The 15,912-nt window shown below is 49.8% G+C and overlaps 1 protein-coding gene across 1 annotated transcript in view; it reads right to left on the reverse strand.

Moving 5' to 3' along the window:
• The window catches only part of tmem260 (transmembrane protein 260), a 70,377-nt gene that overhangs the window by 39,669 nt on the left and 14,796 nt on the right, over positions 1–15,912 (reverse strand). Inside the window, exon 5 of the mRNA XM_084310702.1 lies at positions 4,633–4,810. Coding sequence (XP_084166828.1) covers positions 4,633–4,810 — 178 coding nt within the window. The remainder of the gene's footprint in view (positions 1–4,632; positions 4,811–15,912) is intronic.

Here is a 15,912-nt window from a genome sequence, read left to right on the forward strand (position 1 = left end):
GGTTCTGCTTTTAAGCAGTGACAGGGCTCTGAGATCACACTCAGTACACAAGTGCTGTCTTTAAGCAGGAAGCAGGTTTTAATGGGGCACTTAAGGAAACAAAATGGCCGCTTTAAACACGCCCCTTAATCAAGTCAGCTGGTCAAGTCAGCAATCAAGTCTCAGTTTAAAGATATTACTAAATGACTTAAAATGTCTTACCCTGATGCAGTGTAAGTCTCTCAGTGAATGAGCTGTCCTTCCACAACAGAATGTAGTACGAATACGCATCGAATCAGTGTTATAAGACATTGATATCAGGAGCTATCTGTAGCTACTGCTAGCCGGATATATAACGTTAATACAACGCCTCAGTGAATTATTTAGTTCAATGGGACATTTCGTTTTGAACGGTGAACTAACTTGCGCTAACGTGAGCTAACAGGTAGCATACACGTCTCTCTACTAGACTTTGTGGAGCGTTTGTTGATGTCAGGAGCTATCGGTAGCTGGCCGACTAGATACCGTTCGGTTAGACAATGCCTCATCATGTATTAAACTAAAAGTGAATAGTTGACTGGGTCATTTTGTAACGGTAGCTAAGCTAACGTTAGCTCAGGGAGACGCCGCCGTCTTCCCGTGTCTATACGTTACTATATGAATTGAAAATGGGGGACCCTGATGGAAACAAGACAAACGTCTTTCTCAGGTCTGCATCCCCTTAACAATTGTATGTATTGAGCCGTACTGTATTGTACCCATTCTGCAATCTGTTAAATAAAGTTTTCATTCATTCATTCATTCATTCCCGTCCCACTAGACTACTAGACCCGTGTTTACATGCGTGCGGTAGGGGCTGGCACGCCCACTGCGCGAAGCCTCCTAAATAACTTTTTCCAGTTCGCACATATCTATTATCTATGACTAATTCTATCTATTTTTAGGGGCAAATGCGAGTGAAATAGTCGCGCTGTGGTTACATGACGTCATTGCTATTTTAGAGCTGCCCTACCGGTTACACGGTATAGTCAAAATCCATACCGTAGAGCAAATTCATACCGTTTATACCGTATACCGTTTATACCGTCCACCCCTACCTCACCAGGAGGGACTTTTTATTTAATAACAAAATTCTATGTTGGGGGGGGGGGGGGGCAGGGGTAAACAGGGGAGTCACTAGTGCCACCTGTCGCGTGCAGAGCACCGTTTGCCCCCATGGGGAGCCGGCCCGGAGGGACGGTGCTGGGGAGGCTCCTGGTCACGTCGATCCCTACCGTACCTTCCGGGCGTGGGACGACTGGCTGCAGCGGTCGCGGCACTCCCTCCACTCCTGGCCTTCTTGGCGGAAGGCCCAGCAGCGGCGGCGGAGGCAACGGTCGCAGCCCTCTGCCGGCGTTGCTTCTTCCGGACATCACCGGTGGCATCGGGTCGGGGGAAATGGGGCTGGAGCACGGAGCGCTCCTCCTCCATCTCCCTGCAGGCTGCCGTCATCTGCTGCATGGCCGACCCGAATAATCCAGCATCGGAGAGGGGGGCTGTGAGCAGCGGAATCCTCCTCTGGTCCGGCACCCACGCCTGCTCCAGCCAAAGGTGGCGATGGATGAGAGTGGCCAGGGCGCGCTCCTTCCTGGCGGCTATCGCCTGCAGCTGGGTATGGTGCAGGATGGCTCCAGCCGCCTGGGCGTGAAGGTATCGTTGATGGTCATCCAGTACCGACCCGCCCGCCATCAGCACCGACATGTAGCGCACCAGCTGCGCGATGTTGGAGGTCGCAGCCAGGCTCTGTGTCGAGGCAATGTACACCTGGTCACTCCACGATGTCAACTGCCTAGCCGATTTCCCCTGGGGAACCGGCTTCCTTAACGGCTCCCACACCATTTCGGGGCAAAGTATGGCTGCCATCGGGCTATCAAGCCGAGGCACCTCGTCCTTAAGCCCCTGGACCAAACCCACCACCCGCGTGACTGGCACGTAGGCGGGGGTAAGGCCAATGATGTGGGATATTACCTGTCCCTGTGCCACGTAAGACTCCATTGCTGGGAAGAATGGGCAGACAACGCCCGTCTCTCTCACAGGACGACGTTGCCAGAGATGACCTATCATGTCATCAGGAACAGGTGCCGGCAGTGGCTGCGGCAACGCCACGCCATTAGCAGCTGCGGTGGCCGCCATGAGCTCGGGGAACAAGGCAAGCAACTCCCCTTGCATACCTTCCTCCACGTCACTCGCGTCCCTTGCGTACGGGAGGCTGCCTCGGCCGCCAACGTCCGACGCGGCAGATAGCTGGGCATCTTGTCTCGGGGTTGGAGGTTCTAACCCAGTCCCGGAGTACAAGGAACCACAAGGAGACGCAGCACCCCCTGCCACTCCCCGGGGGGGAGAGTGATACGTCTCCACTGGGGCTTCGAACAAGAGAGCTCCCGCCCCCTCCATGTAATCCTCAGTTTCCATCGGAAATGGAGAAGAGGCAAGAGAACTCTCGCTCGGCTCCAGCACAACACTAAAACCAGGCCGTTCACCCCTGCTGCTCGCTGCCTTACGACGAGAGCGAGCCGAGGCGAAGAGTCTGCGACGCAAATCCTCGGCCACCAGAGGTGCTGTCGGCCTATCGGCCGACTGTCCACTGGCGGGGGAACCAGGGCCGGAACCCGGCCATCTCACAGGAGATGGAGGTTCAACGGCCCCTCGGCGAGGCAAACTCACCACCGGGCGCCGCCCAGGCACACCTGGCTGCCACGACCGCGGAGCCAGAGACGCCCCACGACGCACGGAGGACGCTGCGATAGTGAAGCGCTGGTGGAGGGTAACGTGAGCGTCTAGACCAGTGGTGCCCAACCAGTCGATCGCGATCGTCAGGTAGATTGCGGGCTGATTTCAAGTAGATCTCGATTAATAAAATTTGATTATAATTTTTTATTTCTTTTTTTTAAATCAACTTTGCCTCTCCTTGTTAACTACAACAAGCAATGCTGTTTGTTATTTAAGATGAGGTTGGACTCTGCACTGACAGATTTGTGTTCATTATGCTGCTTTTATAAAGCCTCAAATGACTGCTTACAATATACAATTTTGGCTGGTAGCTCTCGGCTAAGTGGTAAATTAAAAAGTAGATCTTGGTTCAAAAAAGGTTAGGCACCCCTGGTCTAGACCCTCCGACGGCGAAGACATTATCTCTTAGTTTTTTCGTAAATTTGCGAGAGAGAAAAAACAAAGATACAATGTCAACGTAGCTCCTTTCCAACAACTATTTCGGCACTAAACTTAAAGTGGTGTGTTACAGACACTTTTCGGTGGTGAAAATAGGGAAGGAGCTGATGGTGTGGCCACGACCCCGCTTATGTAGAGGAGCGGATGTGGGTGTGGCCAGGCGGATGGGTGTGTGCATGTGGAGAAAATTATTCATTATTAGATTGGATAAAGGGATAGTTCCAATAGAGCAGATATATAACTAGACTAGAGATGCACCATATCGATACTGGAGTTGGATACCAGGCTAAAGCAGGGTATCGGTTAGGGATGGGTCATAAAATACTAATAATGCAGGTTATTGAGAATTCCATTGGTGTATCGTGAAAAGCATTTTTCAATATCAACCAGTAGGAGGGAGTGTTGTGTCATTAACTTAGAGCTGTTCCTGCCTGGCCTCTGGCCTGCATGCACTGTGGTTAATTCTTCCTTGGCTCAGTAACTGGCTGCAACGTAGCTCTGTGGTAAACGTCGGGAACATTTCATGAAACTCTAGTGTGGGATATGTGGACCTACCGTGGCACAATGTCCACAAGGCCAACTCATCAAAAACCTGTTTAAATCTGTTGAACATTATGCTACAAGTGAGGACAATGGACTTAGTTAATCAAAATAGCCTAGCATGGTGAACATAAGTTAGATAATAAGATAAGATAATGAGAATTATTTTCTCTTTTATCAGTCATCTATTCTAGCCATTGCAAAATGTGCACAAGCGTTATTCTTTCAGACCACCCACCACCTAACCGAACATTGAAAAAATTAACCTGCGCACATCCCTAGTATCGTTATCGAAAGAGTTTCCCCAACACCACAAACAAATGGTCTAAGTCTATACTGTTCAGTAACGCTAACGGATCAGAACTCATTATCATCTTCTACTCAGACTTGGTATCAGCAGTGAAAAAGTGTTACCAGTGCATCAATAACAGAAGGTGGCAGGTTCGCGTGAATACTTTGGGCAGCCGAAGAGTGCTTCCGCGTTCGAGTTTTGCGCTCTGATTGGCCAGGTCATGTGACATGTGCGCCAATCGTGGGACAGCAAGTTCTGCGCCTATTTCCGGGTCTAACAGCCTGCAAACTACCTGGCGTTCTATCGCCATGCTCTAAGACAAACTCTAACCTTAACCAACTTCGAAAGAGTGCCTAAGCTTAACCGTCGGAATCAGGGCAGGCGTTCTATCGCCATGCTCTAAGACAAACTCTAACCTTAACCAACTTCGAACGAGCGCCTAAGCCTAACCAGTGTAGAAACTTGCGGTCCCACGATTGGGCGTACATGTCACATGACCAGAAATGACCTGGCCAATCAGAGACGCGGAAACACTCTTCGGCTGCCCAAAGTATTCACGCGGCAGGTTCAGGTGTTGGCCGTGCGAGGATGGAGGTGTGAGGCAGCAGGTTTACCTTCCTCCTCTGGGGGGCGCTGTCAGCACAGTGGAAGCAGGCGGCCAAGGAGAAGAGCAGACCAATGAAGAGGTTGTTGAGGGTGAAGACCTCCGCCACCATGGACCACTGCCAGCCGAGTCTGGACACAGCAAGCAGCCCTCCGGACAGCAGCGCTCCTGGTCCTGGCCCCGACAACCTGACAGGGTAAAGGGGTGGAAGCACAGAGGTACATTTCTTCACAGGGCCACTAGGGGAAGAGTGGCTAACCATGAATGGCCAACTGACTGACTGACTGACTGACTGACTGGCTGACTGACTGGCTGACTGAAGGCCAAAATACACTGTGACTGGCCTGTGTCAAAACAGCAGCTCCTATTATTTTCTATGCCAGTGCTCACTGACATTCCGCCCAGTGACACTTCACACCACTGTCCTATTTCCAGCCTCCCCGTCCAGCCTTCCAGAGAAGAAAACTGTAGTTTTAATACATAAGATTTTAAATAAATAAACTCTACTTGTAGCTCATCTTCTCTTCTTCTCCCATGGCAGCTCTTCTTCTCCTGTGGCAGCTCTACTTCTATTCTTCTTCTCTTCTCCTGTGGCAGCTCTTCTTCTCTTATCCTCCTCTTCTCCTGTGGCAGCTCTTCTTCTCTTATCCTCCTCTTCTCCTGTGGCAGCTCTTCTTCTCTTATCCTCCTCTTCTCCTGTGGCAGCTCTACTTCTCTTCTTCTTCTCTTCTCCTGTGGCAGCTCTTCTCTTATCCTCCTCTTCTCCTGTGGTAGCTCTTCTTCTCTTATCCTCCTCTTCTCCCGTGGCAGCTCTTCTTCTCCCGTGGCAGCTCTTCTTCTCTTCTTCTCCCGTGGCAGCTCTTCTCTTATCCTCTTCTTCTCCCGTGGCAGCTCTTCTTCTCTTCTTCTCCCGTGGCAGCTCTTCTTCTCCCGTGGCAGCTCTTCTTCTCTTCTTCTCCTGTGGCAGCTCTTCTTCTCTTCTTCTCCTGTGGCAGCTCTTCTTCTCTTCTTCTCCCGTGGCAGCTCTTCTTCTCTTCTTCTCCTGTGGCAGCTCTTCTTCTCCTGTGGCAGCTCTTCTTCTCTTCTTCTCCTGTGGCAGCTCTTCTTCTCTTCTTCTCCTGTGGCAGCTCTTCTTCTCTTCTTCTCCTGTGGCAGCTCTTCTTCTCTTATCCTCCTCTTCTCCCGTGGCAGCTCTTCTTCTCTTATCCTCCTCTTCTTCTGTGGCAGCTCTTCTTCTCTTATCCTCCTCTTCTTCTGTGGCAGCTCTTCTTCTCTTATCCTCCTCTTCTTCTGTGGCAGCTCTTCTTCTCTTCTCCTCCTCTTCTCCTGTGGCAGCTCTTCTCTTATCCTCCTCTTCTCCTGTGGCAGCTCTTCTTCTCTTATCCTCCTCTTCTCCCGTGGCAGCTCTTCTTCTCTTCTTCTCCCGTGGCAGCTCTTCTTCTCTTATCCTCCTCTTCTCCCGTGGCAGCTCTTCTTCTCCTGTGGCAGCTCTTCTTCTCTGCTTCTCCTGTGGCAGCTCTTCTTCTCTTCTTCTCCTGTGGCAGCTCTTCTTCTCCCGTGGCAGCTCTTCTTCTCTTCTCCTGTGGCAGCTCTTCTTCTCTTCTTCTCCCGTGGCAGCTCTTCTTCTCTTATCCTCCTCTTCTCCCGTGGCAGCTCTTCTTCTCTTCTTCTCCTGTGGCAGCTCTTCTTCTCTTCTTCTCCCGTGGCAGCTCTTCTTCTGCTGCAACGCTTCCTATTGATGCTCGGGCCGACAGTGTGTCTGGCACAACCAGCAAGCAATACGACTTCTTACTGTTTATCTCACCGTGATATAGAGACTACAGTTATTGGATGCATTGCCCTTATGATCAAAGCCATTCTCTGGGAACTTTCAGGACCGATAAAGAATGACATTTCCACTTCAAGGACATATATAATGGTTTCATATTTAGAATATGGTTTATAGCAACCATGACACCATTGTTTGGGTTAAAATAAATATTGAAGGGTAAGGCTGGGTAGCGCAGTGGACTAAGCACTCGCCTACCACCGCAGAGACTCTGGGATTGAATCCAGCTGTCAGTGGTACCTCCGGCTTGGTCCCTACTAACACAATTGGCAGTGTTAGCGGGTGGGAAGCCGGTGGTGTGTGTCCTGGTCGTTGTAAACTGCGACTCCTACTGGTCGGTCGGGGCGCCTGTTCAGCAGGAAATAGCGTGAACCTCCACACACGTTACGCTCCCCCAGTGAAACTCCTCGCTGTCAGGTGAAAAGAAGAAGTGGCTGGCGACTCCACATGTATCGGAGGAGGCATGTGGTAGTTCTACACCCTCCCCAGGCCGACAGTGGGGCAATGAGCGCAACGACCAGGAAGGGAATTGGTATAACGACTAAATTGGGATGGGTGAAAAATACAGAAAGCCCAAAAATAAATAGAATAAAATGTAACACTGTATTTAGCCTACGAGTCCACTAGCCTTTAGTATCTTCCTTAGCCTAACCTCACGTTAAAGGGGCATGAAAAGGCAACACAACATAGCCGGTACCCTTATCCAAAATTGTAATTGTCCTGACAAAAAACAGCCGCCAATTTCCCCAAAATAACGTACAAACCCGTTTAAACTTCCTTTGACCCAAGTTTGAGTCCTGGCCAAGTAACTTGGTGAAATTGGCCGTTCCCACACCATGAGAAGTCCCTCAATTGCATTGATGTGCAGCAGACTGGCACAGAAACCGCAGTGGCGAGAGATAGATATGACTTTATCCTCAGCCTCTTAAATATAATGTGTGGACAAAAGTCCCCCCCCCCCCACCCTCACTCCTGTACCGTCTCCATCTCTTTAGTGATAATTGAAGCAAACTTGGGATAATCTGTCATACGCTAAGACCCACCGCTTACTAAAAAAAATTTAGACAGAGAGAAAGGGGGGGGGGGGGGGGGTGGCGACAAAATGATGATGGTGAGGAGGAGGAGAAGAGGGGGGAAGAAACATAAAATCAGTGAGGAGAGAGGAGAGAGAAAGAGAGAGGAGAGAGAGAAAGAGGCAGAGATGGATAGAGAGAGGAGAGGAGAGAGAAAGAGAGGCGGAGAGAGAAAGAGAGAGAAAGGAGAGAGAAAGAGGCAGAGAGAGAGGCAGAGAGAAAGAGGCAGAGAGAGAGAGGCAGAGAGAGAGAAAGAGAGGCAGAGAGAGAAAGAGGCAGAGAGAAAGAGACAGAGAGAAAGAGGCAGAGAGAAAGAGGCAGAGAGTGAGAGAAATAGAGAGGAGAGAGGAGAGAAAGAGAGAGCATGAGGACCGAGGATGAAATTAAGAAAAAAAGCTCAGAAAGAGAAGGGAGAAGAAAAAAAAGCTGAAGAGGAAGAGGAAGAGGAAGAGGAAGAGGAAGAGGAAGAAGAAGAAGAAGAAGAAGAAGAAGAAGAAGAAGAAGAAGAAGAAGAAGAAGAAGAAGAAGAAGAAGAAGAAGAAGAAGAAGAAGAAGAAGAAGAAGAAGAAGAAGAAGAAGAAGAAGAAGAAGAAGAGGAAGAGGGGGGGTAAAGAGAAGAAGGGAGGCAGCCCGGTTCCCCGGCACGCTGGCTCTGAAATACGAGTGCAGGCTTCGACAATTAGGGAAGTCAGGCAGTAGGGCCCTCTCCGCCATTGTGTGGTGTGGCTTAGACTCCTCATCAGCCTATCAGCTAACTGACAGGCAGAGAGCTGCTCTATTCAGCGCCGCAGATACAAGCTGCAGGCCAACGGGCTGCCAGGTCCCTCATGACCCCACAATCCCGCGCCGGTGACAGCTTCAAGCTCCGTGGCAAATTAGGCGCCTCTCACATTACAATCGCGGAAGACAGATTCCATTAACGGTATCTGAAATTGGAGTAGAGAGCAGCGCCCGTTATCAGACCTGACTCGTAAGCACCGCCATTAATCACGAGGCATGATACCATTTATACATTTCCAGCTCTCTGCCTGCCGCTGTGATAGTCGGCCACAAAAGGCCTGATGAGACTTAGGCGAGGGGAACAATGGAGCTTTCTGAGGAAGAGCGCGGTAAATCAGGAAAAAAGAGGAGAGAGAGAGAGTCGGGGGGAAAAAACCTCTTGCTTGCCGACTACTTCCCCTTTTTTATGGGTTTTCTCTCCTTTCCTCTGCTCTTTTTTCTGCCGTGCTCAATGTGAGACAGGCTTGGTGTGTGTGTGTGTGTGTGTGTGTGTGTGTGTGTGTGTGCGCGTGTGTGTGCGTGTGTGTGTGTAGAGTCTGTGAGTGGGTCTTAATAAGATATAGCAGCGTCTTTCTCGCAGCACCGCTCCAGGAATGAGCTGTAACTTGAAGGAAGGATAGAGAAAGAAGGGGGGGGGGGGGGGGGTGTTGAGGGGACTTTTTGTTGAGGTGCAGGGACCCCCCGCACCCGCAATGCCACCCCCCTGCATGACAATTAACCCAGGGCCTCGCATGCTCAGTGGGGGGGGGGGGGGGGGGGGGGTGCAGGGTGCAGGGTGCTGAGCGGTAGTGGGGGTCCAGGGAAGAGAATATTACACCAACACTACTCTTGACTTCTGGAAGCTCTGTCTGACAGCCATGCACCACACCATCTCACACACACACACACACACACACACACACACACACACACACACACACGCACACAATTCCTGTTCTTCAACTCCTTTATTCCCTGTGAGTGGCTGACACGTCTCTCTGTTAAAGCCTCGTCAGTCAGTGAGAGGCAGTGGTGTGTGTATGCGTGTGTGTGTGTGTGTGTACGCCGCTGCTGCTGTAAATGACCCGTCAGTCTGCTAAAGGACCACCTGGGACCCCCCGCCCTCATCCCCCCGTCCCCCCCCCATTAGCCTCTCACTCTCTCTCTCTCTGTGGCTCGTTCTCCAGACTGGCTGCTCCCAGGGCAGCCAGATAAAGCAGGAGAGACTCTCGACAAGCGCTGTGGCCATGTTCCCCGTTATCACGGCTCAGTGCGGCGCAGGGCGCCGCTGTGCCGTAATGCCGTGGCTCGGTGACAGCGGCTGCCTGGTTGAGAGTCACGGCGGGTGGAGTGACATGGCCGACAATGAGACAATTCCATCCTGGACTGATCCGGCGCTGCCAGAAATGTCTGTGTCATCACTTTGGGCGATTAGCGGCATGACAAAGACACTCGGAGACAAAATATGCATAAAGGCTGAAAAACAAAAAACACAATGTATTTCACGCTGGGACGTGGCGGGGAAATGCCTCAGCAAGCACAATGTACAACGTTTTCTATGTTCATCATTTAAAAACTTGGAACTCGCCAAGATTTTTGGATCCATTAATGGCGTCCAAATATTTATATACAGTAAACGACATCGGGGGGGAAACATTGGAATTTTTATATACTGTTAATTCTAAAAGATAAAGGAGTCTAAAGCAAAGGCAAACAGGGGACCTGGAGGGGGGACGGTAAGAGACAAAGAGCCTCTCAATGCCCCCCCCTCCACAAGGACACAGCGCTAGAGCTTTGAAGTGTCCCGACAGAACCTGCCTCCGTTACCCTCTCACTCCTACAGTGTGGATCAGGGGTCTGCCAGCAGCACCAGCCTCCTGTGCTAAATAACAACACAAAAAAACATCCAATACCAGCACTCTCTGGTAGCGAATGAGGCTTCACAATGGAGCCGGCCAGGGGAGCCAGCAGCCACACACCACCCCAGGGACCAGACGATGTCACAGCCGAGCCATCGTGGATCAGCCCTCCACTGTTCTCCAAAACCGACTGGTGGTTTGGGGGTAGCGGGGCTGGAAAAGAATCACACATTCCTGAGGAGGGTTGATAGCCCATGGAGGAGATGGCCTGGCCCGACTGGACCGGGCTCTGGGATCCAGCTGGCCTTCGCCAGGCGACCCCAGGGCTTTCCTCTGGCCAGGACACTCGGCACGCTCCTATTATACACCGCCGCTAAGTGCTCTGTGGCATTGTGCTGAAATCATGAGCCAGGCGGGGAGGGGAAACCACAGCGCTGTCTGTTGTTGGTACACAAATGTAAGCTATCGAATGATATAATCCACTAATACCTATCCTGAAAGGGAGTACACTGCGTGCATCCTATTCCTGGGCGGTGGTTTTCAAAAGGGAACGTTTGATATCGGGTCCCGGAGCCCAAATCTAGGCCGGCAGACGTATATTTTGTCTCCTGGTTTTCCTTCCCCTTCCAGAGAGGGTGGAGAGTGAGGGAGTTACAGCCTGCCTGGCTGCAGAGGAACCAGGGTAAATAAGGACCTAGACACCCTGCTCCAGGAGAGCTCTCCGCTGCTCCAAGTGCGCATGCAAAATTAATCACCACAATCCCGCTCAAACAATGCAGCCACTGACATGACAATTTCTCCCAGAATGCCATCTTAATCTCCACCCAACACAAAAAAAATTACAGAAAGAAAAGAAAAGAAAAAAAAACTATTTACAAAAATCCTGTGTTTATGCAATTCACGGAATTCTTTTTTATTGCTGCTTTCTCAACAAAGTCATTAGGCACACACCAGTGATATATAAATGTCTATGTATAGATTCCATTAACTAATTCTGGGTGAATTGTAATTGCCGAGGCTGATCCCCCTCTCTGCACCGGGGTGCCTTATTATGACTGCCTGTGGTGGCTGAGGAATGTAATATTGAGGTCCGGACGAAGACACAATCTCAGGCCCACGGGCTAACAGGAATATTAAACTGGTACAGTATTCTGCTGTCTATCTCCCCCTCACTCTCCCTCTACCCCACATCCCATAGCCAGTAATGAGGAAATAACATCTTCATTAGACATCTGTTTAACTGTATTACTGGATGAGTCCTGGGGGGACCATTTGTCATGCTGGGGTGGGGTGAGACGGGGGGGGGGGGGCTGCCGGCCTACTATACTATGGGAGAGATACTATGCAAAATAGCGAAAAAGTCCAGGGATAGAGGGCTTTCAAACAGGCAAACATAAATAAAACTGTACTGCCGAGTCCTGTATGGACCATATATTCACACAGCGGCCATTTTTCACTCTTATGTCAAGCTCAGGTTGGGTTCCCACCCGGGAACGGGATGGAAAGGAACCCAGCCTGAGCATGACATAAGAGCAAAATGGCCGCTGTGTGAATAATGGCCGCTGTGTGAATAATGGCCGCTGTGTGTGGATAATGGCCGCTGTGTGTGGATAATGGCCGCTGTGTGAATAATGGCCGCTGTGTGAATAATGGCCGCTGTGTGAATAATGGCCGCTGTGTGTGGATAATGGCCAATAGTCTGATGAAGAAGAGCCTAGGTCTCTAAATCAGTCCTTAGGATGAAGATTGTATTGCGACCAGTGATGCCAGTAACGCGTTACTAAGTAACGCGTTATTGTAATCCGATTACTTTTCCCCGAAAATAGTAATCTAACGCGTTAATCTTTAAAAGCCAGTAATCTGATTGCAGTTACTTGTCCAAGTGGCTGTGCATTACTATTTCGTTACCATCTCATCATAAATTCATAATGCAGGCGGAATGCAGTATTTTATTTCGTTTTCGACAGTCAAAAATACATTTTGAGCTGTTTTTCTTATTTGGGAGTGACGTGGTGTGGCAGTGAAAGGGTTAAATACAAGAATGTGTCCCGCGGCGTGACTGGTCCCTCTGTCTGTGAGTGACTCTGCTTTGGTTCAATCACATTCCCCATCCACAGTCTGCGAATCAGAGGCAGAGTAGGGCGGGTCTTCACAGCACGTCATGTGACATATGCGCCAATCGTGTGACAGCAGGGCTCCGTCGTCGGAGAATTCCACCCCAAAACGCTTGGCAAAATTAAAAGTGAAACCGCAAGATGACTTTTGCGGTTTCTGTTCAGAATTCCACCCCAAAACGCTCGTCTAAACGTAGCCTCAGTCACTACTTCACGGCGGAGGAAACAAAATACTGTCTACCGGCGCTAAAAACACCACATCCAATTGCATTGAAAGCATCTGGAATCACAACACTAGCCGACGCTTCGACTAGGTACAGGAGGGTTGATGGTGGCAGAGCAAAAGCTCTTATTTGCCAGATTTACAGTTAATTTACATGTTAAAGAGAGACTGATTGTATGTTTATAGAGAGACATTTATAAAAACAATTTAATAGTTACAGTTGATATAATTGAATAGTTCAGCCTGCATTTGTTAGATGTGATACACTGGTTTTGTAAAACCACTGGCTGGCTGCTCTAATGCTGTGAGCATCATAGACTGTTGCTTTACCATACTTGATGGTACAGAAGCTGAAGCACTAGTTTAACAATTTACGTTATGTGCAGAGAAACAAGTTAAAAACAATTTATGCACTTTCAATAAAGCGTTTAAAAAAAAACTGTTGGGGGAACGACGACGACTTCGTAACCTAGTTACTTTCAAAGTAACTAAGTTACTCTGATAATCAAGTAATCAGTAAAGTAACTTAGATTACTTTTTAAAGGAGTAATCAGTAATCAGATTACTTTTACAAGTAATCTGTGGCATCACTGATTGCGACCACAGCAGATGTGAGAGGGAGGGGCAGTGTTGCCACCAGCAGGGAGAGGGGACGAGTACTTCATCCAACTCAACTATTCAGCCGTTTTCCAAGACATCTTACTCATCGTCAAAATTAACACAAAATGTCCCCCCCCCCCCACACACACACTGCTCCAGCGATGACCCCGACACGCACGGGTAGCCGTCCAGCAACCCCACCCCAGTGGAAAAACAGGCCGACACAAGCTGCCAGTGGGGAGCGGGGGGGGGAGAGCACACCATCAGGACCATATGGTGGAGGCCCTTATAAGGAGTGAGGAACACAGCACCGAGGCACGGGGGTGGCACCGCGCCCACCCTCCAGCCCATAGAGGTATCAGCTGGTCTACACGGGCCTGCTCTTGGCCTGTCGAGCCTCTCGCAGGTGTGCGTTTTCGGGGGTTTGACAGCCAGGGGAGGGGAGGGGACACATTTGGTGCGCCTCAGCGGTCCTCTTATGTAACCATGCGATCAGACAAAGTGTGAAAAGTGCTGATCACTGAGGCGCGGCTCGTGTTGTGTTTCCCACACAGTCTGAGGGCTGTCGTGTGCTCGCGTGTCTGCCGTCGGGATAAGCCTGGGAACAGAGAGAGACATTCTTCTTTCAGGTAGCACAGATTCAGAGCAGCTTTAGCAGATAAACTGTGAAATGAAGGCGCACAGGATACAGAGCCACGTGGATTATCCTTCTATGAAGAGCTTGCATATTCTCATTCCTCTGATTGACGCTGGAGGACTTTGGGATTTGTGGGGCCAAGCGCCGTTTCTATGCAACTTTCAACGTGCAATCGATAATAATTATCACTGCGGCCACTAGCCTCAAGGCCTTGGTGTGCAAACATAACAAGACATGCAATTTGGCCATCAAACCATGTGATCAAACTAGAGGACTGTAACTGACAAATCAAAGGGAGGGTAAGTGCTACATTTTAACGTATGCAAGAGAGAAGCGTCTTCCAAGCCTATCAACTCACATTCCTCCACATAAAACACGGAAATCTGGCAGACTAATTTAAATTGATACATCAAAGGCTTTGCCATGGTGGGAATATTCCAGACGAAATTTCAAGGTCTTAACAATTTACTATTTAGGAGAAACTGCCTTCAAGTCTACAAAAAAAGAAAAAGAAAATGTCCCCGTAATAACTGCAATGCAATTCATCATTTCAAAAATGATACAGTGACGATTCATTTGGGGGAGAAGCCGTCCGTTACTCAGTGGAGACGTGACTTCAAAATAACCAGTGATGCGGAACTGCTGGGTCTCAAATGGACCCAAGGAAGAACACTGCTAGCTGTAGCTGATGATGTTAAAAAATACAAAAAGGTTCCTTCACGTTTTCAAATTCTAAATGAATTCTTCGTCCATACGTTACTTTTTTGGAAAAATTTCTTATATTAGCTGGGCAATATGAATGCCGACATCTATACAACTCTCAAGATTATTCTCCATAACAATAACTATATAATTTCCATATAAAATATTATATTTCCTGAACTTTTCCAAGTTATCAAAACAACAAGAAATGTCCATACTTTTCCAGATCTACGAGACTCTGATGCAGCCGAGCAATCGGTGTCACTGCAAGGACAGGTGGGTCAGTCTTGGCATTTCCTCGGAGGGCCAGGCCTGGCTGGAGGAGCCCCCGCTGGGCTGTGGCACGCCGGCCCTGCCTCCCTACTGGGTGTGGGCGAGACACCCAACGCCCCGTGTACCGTCCGGAACCACGGAGGAGGCCTTGACCGGCCCGGAAGCTCCCTCTCTCCGGCTCCAGCCTCCCCTCTGTTGCCCTCTCAAGTACCCCCTCCTCCACCCCTCGAGCCTCACCAAGCCAAGTCTGCCAACGGGTCCGACAGGCACAAGCTCAACTCAAACCAGGCCTCAGACAGATAATGACTAAAACCTTTTATGCTTATTTTTCAAATTGAAAACCGTAGATTATACATTCATACTTAAGAGCTTACAGGGTGTGACTGTGTTGCTCTGGCTGAAGTCCTCAGTGCCCATCAGCCCCATGTGTTGTGTGTGTGTGTGTGGGGGGGGGGGGGTCCTCATAATGACTTTTCACTTAACCATAATCCAACATTGGATCTAAATCCCCAGAGATTACAGACGGGGGCTGCAGTTAACATGCACAGTGATCCAAATATCTCCCGACCACATGGATATTTTCTGGCCTCAAAATAACCATATGGAAATGTCTGGCCAGGAGCTGAGTCCAATACTCCAATTGACTGGTAATTCATCAAATGCATTAAGACTGGGGGTCAGGAGGGAGATAAACTCCAATAGTCCCACAGAGGGAGTAGCTACGCACGCGCACACACACACACACACACACACACAGCTCAAGTAGAGAACGTTCACTCCCCGTCTGTCCTCTTTCCGTTCCCTCGCTCTCTAGATCGCTCAGTGTCCGAGCCACGGTGCGGGTCCTGAGTCAGCTCTGACGAGTGCAAGGCAGGGCAGGGGCCGAGGCTGCTGCAGTCCGGGCCGAGGGCCAGTCTCCTGGGAAGAGCACTTCCTCCCCGGCCCCCGTCCTGCTCCGGCAGGCCTGACCCTGTACCCTGACCCCCTCCGGCCCACCTGCCACCCGGCCAACGCACAGGAAACACTGAGGGGCCCCCCCGGGAGCACACACTGGCCCAGCAACCCTGTTTTCACCTGCCATCACTGGGTGCAAACAGCTTAATGAAACTAGAAGGGACACAGTAGGAAAACATTACATCACATTTCCTACACTGGAACTCTACATTATAAAAAATTATATTAATAAAAAAAGATATAAGGTACAGTGTGTTTGAAAAAATGC

The sequence above is a fragment of the Notolepis coatsorum genome (assembly GCF_963971535.1).
Source record: "Notolepis coatsorum genome assembly, chromosome: 3".
Lineage (NCBI taxonomy): Eukaryota > Metazoa > Chordata > Actinopteri > Aulopiformes > Paralepididae > Notolepis > Notolepis coatsorum.